General features: G+C 39.1%; 1 protein-coding gene across 8 annotated transcripts in view; it reads right to left on the reverse strand.

Annotated features, from left to right (window-relative positions):
- The window catches only part of phactr4a (phosphatase and actin regulator 4a), a 41,245-nt gene extending 25,126 nt beyond the window's left edge, over window positions 1-16,119 (reverse strand). For 2 of the 8 annotated variants that reach the window (XM_088090021.1, XM_088090015.1), the window contains exon 1: window positions 749-977. In XM_088090021.1, coding sequence (XP_087946147.1) covers window positions 749-806 — 58 coding nt within the window. In that variant the 5' untranslated portion in view covers window positions 807-977. Of the gene's footprint in view, window positions 1-748; window positions 978-3,997; window positions 4,146-5,380; window positions 5,426-8,095; window positions 8,210-14,372; window positions 14,519-15,770 lie in introns of those variants that run through there. The other 6 variants (XM_088090023.1, XM_088090022.1, XM_088090018.1 and 3 more) reach the window with 5 other exon arrangements.
- Window positions 16,120-17,230: the final 1,111 nt, after the last annotated feature.

Raw genomic sequence — 17,230 nt, forward strand, 5'->3', positions numbered from 1 at the left:
AGACCTTAAATTGACCGTTCACTGACCCAGGAGGAGAGCGGCTCCAGGGACAGTCCTTCAGTGCTGCGTCCACCTTGTGTTACAGCAGCAACCAACCATTTTAATGGGATAAGCAAGGACCTCAGCTGAGCAGGTAGTCCTTAAATGTGGCCCAGGATACATTAGTGTCCACACTGCTGAAAGAATGCGGCAATATGCAGTCCAGACCACATCTGAATGTGGTCTGAGCGATCAAATCAACACCCATTGAGGACTTATTGGGTGGATTCACACCTGTACTTAGAGCTGTCTACTTATGATACAATCACCCATGATGCATGTTAATAGCAGGCTTAAACAACAGGTGTAAACAAGGCCAAAGACTTAAGGCTAGCTGTTTATAAACAAAAAAAAAACAAACGGATCCAAATGGGCAGAGCTGGTGTCAGTTGGTGCCTTGTACCCCCAAATCTTGTTTTTCAGAGAGGCCTCAACAGGGAGCTGCAGCGCTGAGTGTAGACAGAGAGAAGTTTGTGTGGTTTGTACATTTCACAATCACCACATTCCATCTGCATGCATTCTTCTACACCTGTCTATGCCTGCCGCCTTCCAGTTTCTCTCAGTTTTAAAAACACCTGCAAACTGTATCCACTTGTTGACTTTCCACTCTGCACAAATGCAAACATGCCGGCAAGGTTGTTCCCTCTTTAAAACCAGTCAACACGTTCACTGGAGCCATTTAGAGCTGAGCCTCTGGTCTCGGACTCACCCGTGTTGTGTTGGGCTGGTTGCTGGGCCACTGTGTCATTGCTAGCAGTTTGTCCCATGGTACGGATCCTGTCCCTGCTGGCCTGCAGGGCCCTGCCTCTCCCGAGGCCCGCTGCAGGAGAGGAAACCCTAAAGCCACCTCGCTCTTTTCCAAGCAGACATGGAGCTCCTGTAACTCAAGACCGTCTTGACTGCTCACTTGCGTCGTTTGGTCTCTCTTGTCTCTTCAGTCTTGCCCTCCCCCTCCCTTCAGCCTGTGTGATTTGGTCTCTCCCTCCCTTCCTCCCTCCTTCTTTCGCTTTAAAACACAAACACACTCACTCGCTGGGTTCCTAGGTCCCTCCCTTATTGGAGCTCTGACTTCATAAATAAGGTACGCCAATAAGGTAATCCAGCAGATGCCTTTCATTCCTGAGAGCACATTTTTCAGGGGCAAAGTTCACAGTAGGCGAGCTTTGAGGTTTGGCCGATCCGGCCGTCAAGCCTTGAGGGATTTGCCATGCGGAGGGCCCCCCTGCTAGCACCATTTCACAGACTGACAAAACACTACTCCCTGAAGGGCGAGGGGCGGGCTCTGCGGGGTGAGGTAATTCGAGAAGTGGAAGGTGAGCCGGGCCAAGGTGGAGCTCAAAGCCAGAGAAGAGGAAGTGACACAGTGACAGTGTCTAATGACTCTCCAGGGTTTGTCCCTTTAAACTATAAAATGTATGTGCTAACTGATAACACTTTATTAGATATTAGCAGTGTTGTTTTACAATTACACCTGATTCCTTGACTAAATGGTTTTTTTACAACTTATTCGCCAAAGGTTTTGGAAATATAAACGCAACACCTGGGCAGTCAAAAAGCCAAAACCTGTCTTGAGGCCTCACTCTCAAAGACATCCTCCATGCAGGGCAGAGACAGGGCAGCCAGGCAGGCTGTGTCAGAACGTTTTTATCAGAGCACAGTGTGATTAGGTTATGTGTAATCAGTGTGTGGGAGTTAGAGGGGAGCCTCCTTGCATTTTAGAGATAAAAATGGAAAATAGGAAAGATGATGTTAACCTTCAATTCTACTGCTAATCAGACAGAATTTGGTTTATAAAAAGTGATCCAAGTCTGCTCCAAGGAGATGACCGTGCAATGTAATAACCTGTTAATAATTTGTTCTTTTTTCTGCAGGGGGGAGACAGAGAATAACAATACATTTTCATAAAATGTAGGCCTCGTCTAGACAAACTTTATGCTACTGCATTAGAATTAGGACTGAAACAACTGTTCCATGCAAATTCATGGCATCCAAGCTTTGTTTAATCCATACAGCTAAATACAGCACACTGTGTTTTCCATGGATGGTGTTTACTGTGGCACAACAAGCTTATGCTGTGGACAAGTGACATGACTTGATGTCATGGAATTGCAAACTGAGGGATAAAGACTAGCGAAGGGTGAATAGGAGAGACATGACAGAGAAAATGGCAGTGTCCAAAGTTTGGGATCATTTCAAGCTAAAACAAATCAAAAATTCTCTATAGTTCATCTATTTTAAAATCAGACTAGCCAACCACAGTAGCACTACTTCACTGTTCAGCATCTCAACTGAAAGCATTCAGTCTACACATCTATTTCACAAGAGGGAATGACAGAAGCTATAAATGTATGATATTATTTAACATAAATCAATATGATGAAGATCAGAGTTGTTACAAGCCCCAGCAAAGAAGTCTCTTACCCCTTTTTTAACTTTTAGTAAAATTGCTGCACACTCTTTTTCGCCTAACAGTTTCAAACTTTTCTTCTTCATTGTTGTCATTCTCTCTTTCCAACCAGTATAATGTTCTCACTTCAGGTCAAAGAAAACCTACTACTTTTTTGGTTCTAGCTGAGAACCTTTCTGGTTCTGAACCAATTTATTTTTGGTAGAAATGCTCTGAACAGTTCAAAATTAGGTGCGGGAACCAGAACGGAATTGGTTTCATGTTGGTGAAAAAGAAGTTTCTAAACAGCAGGGAGTCATAAAACAGGCCAGTCCCTCTCCCTCTCTCTCTCGAACACACGTGCACACACACACGATACCCATCTTACTTTGTATATTAATTTTTTTTCTTTCATAAAGCACAAGTATTTCCTACGCAATTGCTCATTTGATGTTATAAATGGTAGACTTCACGTACTAAAATAAATGATAGTTGCAGCCCTAATTAGACTGTTAGAGATTGAAACTTTTTAGTTCAAAAGGGTCAGAATAAAAAGGGTTTTGTTAAGTAGTGAGACAGTGAGCTATACGTGTGTTTTCAGGACATCCAATTTATTACAAGAAGCTGACCTCATAATATGCTGCATCACTGTTGCTCCCTCTGCAGCCTAATTAAAGCTAGAGCATGGGAGCACAACTGAGGAATGTGTGGAATGCCAGACCACCAGCCAGCCCTTTGGTATAAGGATGGTAATTAGGATAATAATACAGGAAATCACTGGTAAACAGAAAGGGATCAAAGCTTATTACATCGTCTAACTTATTACTCATCACGGCACTGAAAGCCTTTCCACTCTTTCCAAAGAGCAGCAGCAGGTGGAGACAAACACATTTTTTTTCAAGCTTGTAAACACTCGAACCATGAGAGGATGAAGCCCAGCTAAACAATAAAATGACTCACACAAATATTATTGGACTGTGTCATCATGTCAACCCCAAAACATCCAAATGCTAATCTGAAATAATGCAGCTCTTTTTTCTGAGTGTTTTTATGTGTGAATCATTTACTCTTTTTTTAAACTGTGATGCTACGTATTGCTTTTCTTTGTGACATTTTTGTTGTACTAATGCTTTGGTTTTATGTTTCTTTTTGTCGAGCACTTTATGGCATAGGTTTTGAAAGGTGCTATAAAAATAAATATTATTTGATATTTACTTACTCACAGGCAAACATGCTAGCTGACTTTGCTCTTTTAGGTCAAATACGGGGACATGTAAAGAGTTGCCCAACAGCTTTCAACAAGCCTTCTTGTTAGAAACACATCACTTTACTAAAAAGGCCAAAGAGGAAGTCCAGTTTATTTTTACAGCTCGGCCATGGGATTAGGCATGGATGAGTAAATCAAACTTCCTTAATTTGTTTCTGTCATAGCTCAGTTGACTGTAAAGTGGTCACAAAGCCATGCTGGTTGTGTAACTATTATTTCAACAAAGGTCAAAACACCCACACTATGATAAAAATAAATAAATATTCAACATTTAGCATCCAATAGGAGAAAGCAGGTTTACTCACGGATGTATTCAGACTGAACAGCCATCCCAGGTATTTTTCCCAAAGATGTCACAAACACACTACAACAGTTGAACAAAGATCCTCTGCGCTACGAGGTGTGAAAGTGGTAAGCTGACGTCTGTCACTGATCGAGGGCAGTGGTGAAATAGACACAAGGCCACGAGTGACAGCGAGAGAAGTCGGCAGCTCTGCTAACCTACAGGTGTGTCCTCTGGGCAAGGGCCAATCAGATAGCTGCAGTATCAACAGCGCAATGCGTCATGGGGCCAACCCCTTAACGGACAGCTTCACAACCTCACATTTTGTTTGTTGACTCACCACTTTCAGCCATCATGATACTACAGTTCAGATAACAACAGTCTCACTACAGCCATCACATCTGCTAAGTCAAGTCAGATGGTGTGTTACAACCTCAAATTACAAAGTTTTCTAAATGGCTGATTTATACCTTTTATGCAAAGATATATATATTAAAAAAATGAAAACATAATATATGTTTGGGTTTGTTATATTTTGATGATTATTTTAATCTGCTGACATATTGATCCAGCACATCGGAAACAAAAAAGTATGATAAACTTAAAGCATTAAAGGGAGTGGTTCAGATATTGCAAGGTACTTATCAAAAGTCAGTGCATTAGATACAGTAGATGTCTGGGCATGCCCCAAGTTTAGAGAAGCAGGCTGGAGTCAAACACGAAAGCTAAGCAATGTACTGCTGTGCATTATTGTCAGACAGCAAAAAAGAGACGAGAAAATGAAGTAGTTATATCGCTCTCTTCGAAGCCAAAAGAAGCTACTCGTCTACCACGAAGTAGCTCTTCGAAGCTACTTGTCTACCACTGCCTATAACAGTTGGTTTGTTTGTGTTATTGTGTGACTTCTGCATTTCAAAGGGTTTGTTTAGATTCAAAAAAGTCACATAATAACACAAACTAAGTATCTGATAGAAGCTTTGGCAGACCAGCAGCTCCAGTGTTAATTTAAAATTATTGTTTTTGTCAATGGAGTCTGTTGGCTTCAACAAGAGCATCGATGGGGAACTGAAGCCACTTACAGCTTCCCCGCTGGAACAGGCTGTCTGACAGAAAGCTAAAGCAGTGAAAATATTCATATTAGATTGTAGATTCTAAACTGTTATAGATTGTTTTCATTGGGACTATTTTTAAGTGGCTAAAATACATTTCCTGCTGCACTCCACCCACAGCATCACATCACTTAGCTTCCATGACGGTAATCCTGCCACTTCTCCAAATTGGAGACATACCGACTGAAATCTACTGTATGTAATATACTAACTATGGATGAATATCCCATATAACCACACTTCATAAAAATCCAAATTATGCCTTTAAAACTAAAACTTATCCAGTTTTTTCTTACCTGGATTTTCCATCACAGTGTCCCAAACTCAGCAGTCAGCAGCTCCTGAAACAAATAAACAAATTGCATAATTATGGAATTCATAAGAAAAAATTCAGTGGTAAAACAATAAAATACATAACTTAATTACAGGATGTGTGTGTGTGTTTGTGTGTGTGTGTGTGTGTGTGTGTGTGTGTGTGTGTACTGTTACAAGAGTTTTTTTTAAACACAGTATAAACAAATGTTCCATTTCATGAATTCCTCTCACTTGTCATCACTCTGGTAATAATCAAACAGCTGATAAAAAAGAAAAAAACAAAAGAAAAATCACTGTCACACAATATTTTCAACAAAACTTAAAGTTGAGGGGTTGGGGGACTGAGGCATCCGAGAGCAGCTGATGTTGAAGTTTCACTTTACAGAAACTTGCAAAAGGTATTCCACTCACTGAGGACTTCAATTATTATTCAGTAAATCAATAAATGAGTCTCAGGGCACTTGAATAGATTGGATGTTCTCTGCAGTTAATGGGGGGGCAGACTGAAGCTGAGCAAAGCTCTGCTGTGTTTGCCAAGAGAGAACAGTGCATTATTTAGCTCGCACACCATCTGGAAAGCCATTCTGACTCCTGCTAAACTAAAAAAGGCAAATCAATGAGTTGCATTCAGAGACAACAACTGTACCAATTAAGAAATTATCAGCCAACTATGCAATCGCATTTAAAAATATGCATCTATAGGTGCTGCAGTATCGAACAGAAAGGGAATACATCCTAACCCACAGATGGCAAGGAACAAAATGAATGTGTGAAATGTACACTGAACACTCTTAAAAACACAGATTATTCTCTTGAATTGCTGACAAGTTTTAATCCATTTAATCCAACATACTACATCTTGCTTTAATTGGGTATATGTGTGATGTACAGTGCAAGGCATCTAAAATAATAAAAGAAAAACTCAAATCAGACTTTTCTTATTGAAGTCCAGAAACTGGGACACTTAGAACTACATGTAAATAATGCAACACACAGCGGTACAGAAGAATCCCTGTAACAACTTCAACTACACATGCAGCAGAGCAGCTACCTTCAGCCACTTTCATCCCATTATGTAAACAGCCAGAAAGATTTGTTTGTGCCGAACACTGAGGGAATATTATCACAGTCAAGAAATGACACCGGCTTTATGTTAACTTGCACCAAATCGATTCAACGCTGCAGTCCGATGAAATCAAACCAACCTCAGTATTTCACAGCGAGTGTGTGTGTTTAAAGCAGAGACAGGTAAAGACAGCAAGCTGAATAAGATTAAATCTGCCCAAAGTTACAGCTGTATGACAGTAAAATATGTGTAATTCACAAGTATGAGTTATAATTTATAATTCATTTGGAAAGCTCACCTGAGGGGTATTACCAAGGAAATGCATCCATGCAAAAGGGGATACTTTGCTGATTTTTAAGCAGCTTTGGGTTGCAACAATGCAAGTAGTATGTGTAAATGAAATGTGGTAAACTTCCTTCCACCTTACTAGCGCCCACCACCAAAGACAAAAATAGTATAGAAGCACATTGAGAGACAGACACGCCTTCTCTCTTTCCGATCAAATTCAGATTAAACAGTAAGACTATAAAACACAATTCTGTTGGAACTGATGTTTTTGCATTACATCACCAACCAGTGGTAGCATTTATAGGTCCTGCGGCACAGTGCATTCTGAGAGTTGTAGGTTTTCCATCTCTTGAGCAAAAGAAAATGCAGTTCTTTTATTCCGTTTACTCTGGTCATTTAAAACTAATTTCACAAGTATTTGCTTCTTGCTCCTACATAGACAGCCCAGAATAATGACCATCTTTCTGGCAGTGAAATACTTTTTTAATGTATCAAGTCTGTGTTTCCAAGTCAAGAACAAGCACTTCTTAAACCAGACCCGACCTAGTCTGACCTCGTTTGACAGCCTTATGAAACAGCGTTAATCCTGCATCAGTTTGTTGAATGTAAGTAATAATATAAGCTTATTATAATAACAATATTACTAATTCATATGTTTTCTTCAATTTTTTCTCGAGGAAAAATCAGCCAGTTCTCTCCTGTAGTAGTCCTTGCATCGATCAATAGTGTGCAGCAAGGCCCGAGTTAAGCAGCTGATAATCACTCTTTACAGTTAACACAAACTGAACAGGTGTATCGTCCCGATTCTCATGTCTGTGATGAAACGTTTCATAATGATTCAGAAGCCTGGCAGGAGGAAGGTCATAGTGTCAAGATCAGGATCACAAGCACAGATAAGCAACTGACACTGATAAAAACAAACGGCAATTTGTTTTCCTCTCCCAGTGAGTATTTCCTGTAACTTTTCAAACGGCGGCCATGGCTGTAATTGGTCAGAATCAGTAGGTGCGGCTACATCATGACGCCCACAGGGGAGGGTCCTCACAACAGTATCAGGCTGCACTTTGGAATGTCAAAAGTCCCTGGACAACTAACAGGTAAAACCCAGCCTGCGTTAGTGAACAGGAAACACAATATGTTCACTGCAGCATAAAGAGAGAGTGTATCTAACTATTTGACCTTGTTATCAGGGAAACTCGGCTAAGTCCTTATGGACTGATAAAGCACAGGTTTTCTGTGAAGTCAGATTTAATATATAGTTGTTGTGTGAGGATAAAGTACAATACGCCAATAACAGTTACTTTCCTCAGCTACAAAATGTTGTTTTGTCACACCTACTTACTTCTACTGAAGATCATTGATCGTGGTTAAAATCCTCAAATAACTCTTGTCTGCAGTTTGGCTGTGACGGTCGGTTTCAGCAGGACAAGTGAGCAGCAAAGTGATCACAGCACGCCTGTTAAAAAAATAAAAAAGAAACAGACAGGAAGATAAGTCAGGAGGACACAAAGTCAACTTCGCTCTGGGCGCTTGGCTTTATTTATTTATTTAATGCTGAGTAAGATCAGTTTATTAGATACACTGGGTGCTGTTATTTTTTTATTGTAGCACTGATCATTTTGTCAGGAGACTGTCATCGCCACTGAAAAAAAAACTTTAAAAAACAGGATGAGTTCATTACCTCACATGCAAACTAAATAAAACAACTCTGCCTTGAACTTCTAAATCAGCTCATTTCAACAGCAGACAACGCCATGCCTGGTCAGCTCTAGTTTAGTCCAACTGGTTTGACAAGTCTCGGGGCTATATTGTACACACAACACATGCTCAACAGCTGCAGGGAGGACAACATGTCTGTACTGTACACCACGTCAAATGCTGCATTTAAAATGCTTATATCCACTACTCTAGCGCATATGTCACTGCTACATATCACCCTAGGGTTGTTTGTGAAATGTTCACAGGAATAATCATCTATGGTGCAGATGATTTAGAGATGTGCCTACAAGACTGACTCACTTTTGATATGTAGATAATGTAACTTCTCACAGCAGGTCATTTGTTATTGAACAACAGATAGATACTTTATTTGTCCCCATGAAAAAAGTGGTTTGCAGCAAACAATCACTTGACACTTCCATATATCGTCATAACAAAAAGAACACATCAGCAGACAAACCACACACTTACATTGCAACGTAGGTAGAATTTAAGACACAGGACAGAGGAGGTGTTTTGCCAGACCAGCTGGACATACTGCTTATTATTTGTACGAGTTTAAATATTTAATTGCCTGTGGGACAAAGGACAGTTTGGATCTGTTTTGGGGTTTTTTTGCAAAAAGAGGGGGCAATAGCGAGTGAGGTGCTGCAGGGAAGCCACAGAGCAGCACCCACAGAAATGCAGTTTAATCTGCGACGTGTCTCATATCAGGAAACGGAGCTCTTAGTACACTTAAAAAATTGTTGGTGTACACTGTATGTTTACTGAGCTATCAAGACTAGGGGTTGGGGAAAAAATCATTTTATTTGGCAATATTGTATCGATATCTAGAGAAAGTAAGATGAGGTAAGATGAACAAACTTACAATTTTATCCTATTAGATTAAACAGATTCTGACAAAGATATACTCTGGGGACATAATTTTAAAGCTAAAAAAAAAAAAGGAAATAATTCACAATTTATCACAATATATGTTATCTCATATAGCAACACATTTAAAATTGAAATATTTATAACTTAAGTATCATGATAACATCATATTGTGGGGCCTCTGTTAATGACTACCGCTAAACAAGACAGCAGACTTCAACGCAATGCAAAGTAATAACGAAAAAAAAAGTGCTGTCATCAGCCAATAATCATTCATTTATCCGTTTCACATGAGAATTTAGTGCAGTTCATAAATTCTTTATTTATGTATTGTATTTCTCTAATAAATGCACACACTGTTAACAAAGTACATGTAAAACAGAAGCCAATGGAACTACAGTTCTTGTGTGCTGAGCACATGTTTGTATTATTTTTGTACGAATATGGCATAAACGACTAACACAAATACAAAGTGCATTCATTACGGTGCAGATCTCCGTCCGCCCGGGTCGATCATGGTCACTCTAGAAAGTCCTTGTAATTTCAGCAGACAGGCCACAGTTTGTTTCACAAGTGTCCCAAAAAGCTAATAAAAGTGCACACCTCATCTATTTGACAGAGCCATGATGTATTGCACAGAGTTCTCCTGTTTACAGGCACTGTATGTGAATTATAGATAAATTATGTGGATGATTGTATTTTTAATAACTAAAACTCAGCCTCAGACTTTTAACAGTATTAACTTTATCTGTAGACTAAAGCACAACAAAGTATGAAATAATACACAAAACACAACCAAAACAGACAAAAAAATAATAAACTGCCTCTATACTTCTTAATGGTAGAAACACAAAGAGAGGAAAATTGACCAAAGTAATGAATCTGTGAGTCTAAAAAATGGGGTTGCCCTGATGTGATATGATGCTGTGCAGAGGACTGAACAAAACCTCATTGCAGCTATGCCCTTTGGACCTGAGGACAACAAAAATGGGGATTATTTCATATCATACTGTGCCTCACTTTAGTGGATCATAACATATTGGTGATGAAATTAATCTGCAGTTGCTTCAGTTCAAAATAAGTCCAAACAAAGGCAAAAATTTAGCCTGTAACAGATGGTTAGGCTTGTTGTTTTCAGCTGAGCCAATTTCCAAAAAACTTGCAGCCCCTACTGATTGGTTAAGAGCAGTGAGAAGTTAGAAGTTGATGACGATATAAAACAATCAAAGAAACAGGTTTTTCAATGATAGTGAATCACCGCAATCAAGAGAGATCCACAAAGAAAATGAGGCTGATTGGTCCAGTACTTGGTCCAGTACAGTGAGATTAGACCGACAGACAGATGGAAACACACACACACTCACACACTCTCACACACACACACACAGGTCCAAAAGCATGAAAAACCTGAGGATAAAAACTAATTAACAATGACAGCCCTGTTTCATTTAGTGTGTTTTCTTACCATTTAAAAAAAAACCTGAATCCATTTATGATTCATTGCTTCCAACCTGCCCATAAAGACAGAAGCTGATACGCACTTAAACTCACAAATAATTCAGTAGATAAAGTTCAGTACTGCTGCAACCCAATTCTGTTCTCAAATATCCTCCCAGTGCACTGGGCCCAGGCGGGCTCTCACTCTGAAATGCAACAACTAGCTGGTGCAGGCTGGCAGCAAAGCAAACACAGAGGTGAGTTAATGTGCACCGCTTTGTGAGCAAACAAGCCAGTAAACTAGAGCGGCTGAGCCAGGAGAGTCAGTCCACGCATTGTTATGCTGAAGCCTTCAGGACACCACGTGAACATGTACAAACACACACCGATTCACGCCCAGTCCTGTCGTTATTTGAAGCAGCATCAAAAAGGTTAAGGAGGAGACAGTATGGCCTGTGAGTTACCTTATGTCCAGTTTCAGCTCATAACTACCAGGTTGTATTTCTAAAGCAAGCCCACGAGAAATATCTCAGCAGTAAACAACACTGAGAGGAATTTAAAGAACAGCAGGCAAAATAGCAGCCAGATTTTCTGGTTTGGCAACAGGATCTCACAGCAGTACTTCAGTGCTTTCTCATGAGTGCAAGTGTACACCCTTTTGTATTTTTTATGGAGGTGAGCCCTCATACCTTTTTACACATTCAGATTGCAAATGCCGTAAACCGTGCATATATTAACCATCAAGGACAGTTTCTGACTGACATTTAGCGTGTAAAGAAATTCTGCATACATGTCACTACAATGCAATATGTCAAATGTACACGTATGACAGCACAGCACACAGAGACTGCAGAATCAGGCTGACATTGAACAAGAGGTTGACTTTGTGATCGTGCAAGAAGCAAGACAATCAAACACAGAGCAGTGCTTTCTTTATCACGCCTCAAATATTCTCTGCAAAATAAAATTCAATCTCATTTTTGGTGGTTTCAGCATCCACCTTCAAACTAAAATACATTTTGACACATGCTTTAATCGTAATCATAAAAGTGGAAAGTTCCAGACCTTGATTATAATTGGCTAAGCTGCATCTAAAGCCATAGTAAAATACTCTATAAACACACAGCTGTGACCATATTACAATTTTAGTAGGATTGTGTGATTTAGGCTTAGTCTAAACGGACACTGGTTATTTTTGAAAACAGGGATTTCCCCTCCTCATTCTCCAGAAAAATCCCCGTCCACACAAATAATGTCACAGAAAAAAAAAACATCCATCTGAAAACACAAAACAAAACTGAAGCACTGTCAAGAGCAGGCCAAAACAGGAAGCGGCGTATAACCATAATCCTAAAACCCACGCAAAGAAGAAGGAGAAGATGTTGGGCAATCAGAAAAACGGGGAAAAAAGGACTATTAGAGGGCTTACTAAAACAGTGACCTCTGTAGCACATTTTGACGTCTTTGTTTCTCAATATAAAGGAAAAGTTACAATATTTGTAAACATGAAAAAAGTTCTGTTCGCAAGGTTATAGTCAGCACTATTTTGGTCACATCCGCCATTACACAAAATTTCATCTCATTGTGAGGCCTCACAAAAGGAGATAATGGCACATACTCTGAAATCCCAAGACCTCCAGCTACAAGTCAACACTAAAAACGGAAATTCTCCAAGTCTTCACTCCGGACAAAGTTTTGCCAAAGATCTTTTTTTCACTGACATAAACGCAGTATGCGTGTGAACAAAAAGCCAGACAGCAACGTTTCTTCAATATAGCCATTTAAGTGGGGAGAAGGCCTTAGTCACCTTATGTCACGTGGGACGCAGAGCTAAAGAAGGCAACCGCCAAATGAAGCCCAAGACATTTATCATCCACCAAAATGAGACAGTCAGAGTTACGCAACACTGACATTTAACAAATGAACCAAAATACACAAGGATGTTGCTTTGATGCACGTTGTGCCTAAAACTGCCCCTTAGCTGTTTCAAAATCACTGAATCAAAACCACAGCCTCTGGTGGCTTGATTTAAAAGTCTAAATGCATTCACCTTAACCACCATTATTCTCACTTTCCTTAATAATGAATAATTTTTCATTTAACAATAATCCAATGCTTGTGAGAAAAAGCAAGCCTTTTTCCATGCTTTTTAAAAAATCAGCATATTTCTTCAAACAGTGATTTAAAAAAAAAATGTGTTGATCAGTGTTTGGTAACCACAGAGTAATTCACATCCATGAACAAAACCACACTCACCCACAGGTCTGCAAACCGCCAACGTCAACTGGCATCATGCTAACTGCATAAACTCACTGCCATGCTACTTATTATCAAAATAAAATATACAAATAATGCACCTCATCTAGGACAGCAACAGCTCACCAATGCCTCTGAATTCAGTGTATATAATAACATACATAAATCCAAATCCAAGACATTTTCCTCTGTAACAATATAAGTACCCAAACTGTAAGCAAACCTTGTTAATGTAGATTTTTCTCAGTTCAAATGAAACTAAAGTGCTGTTTTATAATAACGAATTATGATACCTGTGCAAAGCTGTGATTACTCCTTCTGAGATTGTTAAAAGATAAATGAGACACCATAAAAAATGTCAGCGGTATTTCACACTCTAGCTGTCACGCGTAATATTCATGATTCCTTTGAAAAGTCATTGTTAAAAATCAGCTGTGCTCTGTTTGCACTGCACTGGTAGTTCAGATTTTTTTACACAGTCCTGTTTGTTCACTGTAAGCTCCCAATTAGCTCATTAAGAACTCCCAGTTCATCAGGTAAAAGGACACAGCTCTGTGGAGCTGAGAGGGAGTACAATCGGCCATTGGGCCAAGTCCCTTCTGCAGACTTGGCAATCAGTGAATGAAGAACCAAGCTGGACTTTTGTTTGGGAGCAAGCCGCATGGATCTCAATGAGCCACTGTCAACAGCTAGCAGATAATGGCACACACATCTGATTATATAAGACCCACAATATTCATATGCTCAAACGACTTCCATCTGAACACATCTCTGTTTCCTACGGATTCATATTTTACAAACCAAAACAGCTTGTTTAACCAAACTCTGCCAACTCAACAGTTTGTTTCCAATCTCAAAATTATCCAGAAATCTGCAGAGGCCGTGTTATACAGTTAAGTAAAGACAGTAATGTTTTAGAAATATTTAATTTGTATGTAGATTCACATCATATGTGGCAGGGTTTTTCCTGACATGCAGTAGTGCAAGGCAAAATTGCACAAATAACTTCTTTCAATGTTAGGGAAATCATTCCTGGGTAGGCAGCAAAAACTTATGTGACTACCTTTCCAACAAATGTATCTTTTAACAAGTTTTCGAGACATACTCTTCCCTATCAGACAAGCTGATCCAAAGCATTACCTCTTCGGCAAAAGAAAAAGTTCAGCAGACAACAGTTGGATAGCTGCCATAGAAGGTGTTACTGTGAATAAGATTACACTTACAAGCCATGGGAGCAGTCTAATTCCCACAATTTGAATCCTTTTTAAACCACTGCATATCCCCTGCAACATCCTCCTATCAATGTCACAACCAAGGTCCAAAATGCTACCCACCTTTGTATCTAGTTTGCGATGAAATACGCCGACACCTCTTCTGCTGCTGAAGTGAGGTGTAATCCCTGTCACATGAAACAATCCACTATCTGTATACAAAGCACAATAACATGACTGACCTGATTACAATGCTGCCTATCTAGAACAAATACAATAAGCTGCAGCTCCCTTTGTCTTCTCCCTTTTTCGAAGAGACTGTCATGTCCTATAGGGCGTATTGCTGCTTTCAGTCAGTGCTAAAAGCTCTGGGTGCTTGTTGGAACAAGTAGACGGGCCTGCGAATGGAATGCAGAGGAATACTTCACAGAGAGGCAAGTTTCTTCCCTGAAAGCCGCAGAGTTCACACCTGAAGCCTCGCTCCAATCATTATAATGACTATTATATAATGTAATTTAACCATTTGGAAACCTGGAGTGACATAACTGTGGTGCAATTTATTTAAAAAAAACATGGAAAAAAGGCAGTGAGCACTTTGGTAATAATGTTTCACAAATTGCAGTAAATAAGTAGCTTTTTAGAAAATATTTTCAAAAAAGCTAGAGGAAAATGACTAGGGAAAAAGGAGAAAGGTAGGGAAAATATATTGGAAAAAAGAAATAAGCTAGGGGAAAACCTATATTTAAAAAAATATATATTATTATTATTATCATCATCATCATTATTTTACAAATTTCAGGTAATTTTCTTGTATTTTTTTTTATAATTTTCTTGCTAATTGGGTGATTTTCTCTTTTATTGCTCATTATCTTCTTCCCAGGTTTTTAACAGAAAACGTGCCAGTTTGCTCAGGTTTCAAAGGGTGAATGCTGCAGCCGGTATGCAAATTGCTGAGGGTTCAGGGACGCCTCTAATGTAAATATAACGCTAATAATTATAAAAATTCACTTAAAAATAAAAAAATAAATATACTTTTTAACATTCGCGTAGTGATTAGGTGTCTTGAAAACAACAGACAGCCAACTAACGACCAGAATAAGTCATTAAATAAGGTATTTTTTACCTACTATCGTATCGTCGTGGCTAATGTTACACGTACACAAATAAGCTAACAGCAGACAGATACAGGTGCCGCACAAAAAATGCTAATTGGGGAAACTTTTGACATACTGTAACACAGTTTAAACATAGTTATTTATACTATTTTTCGGTCTCCCTGTGCATTTTCCGTTTCTATTATGACCAACTCAAACTAGGTTTGAGAGCTAAAGATAGAAACGCTTTACAAAGTGCACTGCCATAATGCTAATCCTTGGCTGCTGCTCGCTACAGTAACTCAGTGCCAGCAACAGGTAGCTCCTGTCCCTTTAGCATTAGCTTTGTTAGCTCACACAAATTAGCTCACAGTTGTCGTTCTAGCTCTAAAACACCAGTGTACTGTAGTGCACTGAGGGTGCTCACCTTGTCTTGTGACCGGTTAACTCGCGTGGAGTGTACCCAAAAGGCAGGAGACGTGTTTTTTTCCTGTCTTTCGTTGTAGCTCGTCCCTGATTACTTTTGACACTTGTCGCTGCTGTCCATCACAGGAGAGGAAGAAAGGCGGAACTAGCTTCACTGACTACCTTTTGACACAAATAAAGTCACAAAAGTAACTTTTTGTAGCGGCTTAAAACAACAAAGGATCCAAACATCGCTCGGAGTTTCACAAAGTGCCAAGAGAGCCGTTTAATGTTGTATTTAAATGTCTCTTAACACTTGCTGCTGTCAAAAGGTGATGCACGGTAACTCGGTAGGAAGATTAGAAACTGTTGCGCATGTGCAGTTGTTACGCAGGGTGGCTGCTGCTCCCCCACCTTCAGAGAAAAATCTGAACCACACGCCACAGTCAGACCGCAGGGACCACGTGACCCACTGAGATCTGCGCGTGCCCTGATGAATAACATTTCTTTGGTAAAGATTTGGGACAAACACTTTTTAGGGACTGTTTGTTATTTATGAGAGGAGAGGGGGTGTTGCATAAAGGGGGAGTCATATCAAATAATGTTTTTAGCACCGGGGAGGGAATGTTTTTATTTTGGTTTAGGGGTAAAGCATACAACTTTAAATGGTTGCACTTTAAGTATATTTCAATGCCACTTTTTGAAGAAAAAATGTTTGACATTTGAAACATCAAAGGGTAGGTTTAAAATCAACTAATTTATGGTGGACGGAGGGTCATGAATTTTACCAGACACTCAGGGAAGCTCAAGGAAAAATATTTGTAGCTTTGGGGAGGTAATAAAAAAAATAAAACAAATAAAAAATGAAATAAAATAAAACAAAGTCACACCCCAGCCACCCCCTCCTCTCATAAACAAAGAAAATTCCCTCTACATGGTTAGAGTCAGTTCCATAAGGTTTGGCCCCTCTCACTTGAATGTGTAAGTTGGCTTATTCCATGAATTAAATTTAAATAGTCATTAAATAATAGACTATAAGATTTATTGCCTGTTTATTTTTTCTAATTCTTATATTTCGCTTTTCAGTAATCTTTTTTGTTGTAATGAGTATGCTACAATAAACATAATGAACACAGTTAATAAAAAAAATAATTGTGACAAATTAAACAGCAATAATGTGAGTATTATAATGTTACCTATAATTAGTCTTTCTAAATTTTACCCACCAAATCCTATCCCAACATGTTAAAAGATTTCTGAAAATAAATTTCTTAAAATGCATTTGATGGTAGGAAGTCCTGAGAGAATATTGGCATTATTAGGTAAAAAATAAATTCATTTAATTTTTCAATGTCACACTTTTAATGCAAAGATGCAGTCTGTGGTTATAGCAAGCAAAACAGTTTGGTCACAATAAAAGAAAAATTGAATGATAATATTAGCAAAATAAACAAAAATTAAAAGTCAGATTTAAAAGATAGG

This window comes from Plectropomus leopardus, chromosome 17 (genome assembly GCF_026936395.1).
Source record: "Plectropomus leopardus strain MGB_pleo_1.0 chromosome 17, ASM2693639v1, whole genome shotgun sequence".
NCBI lineage: Eukaryota > Metazoa > Chordata > Actinopteri > Perciformes > Serranidae > Plectropomus > Plectropomus leopardus.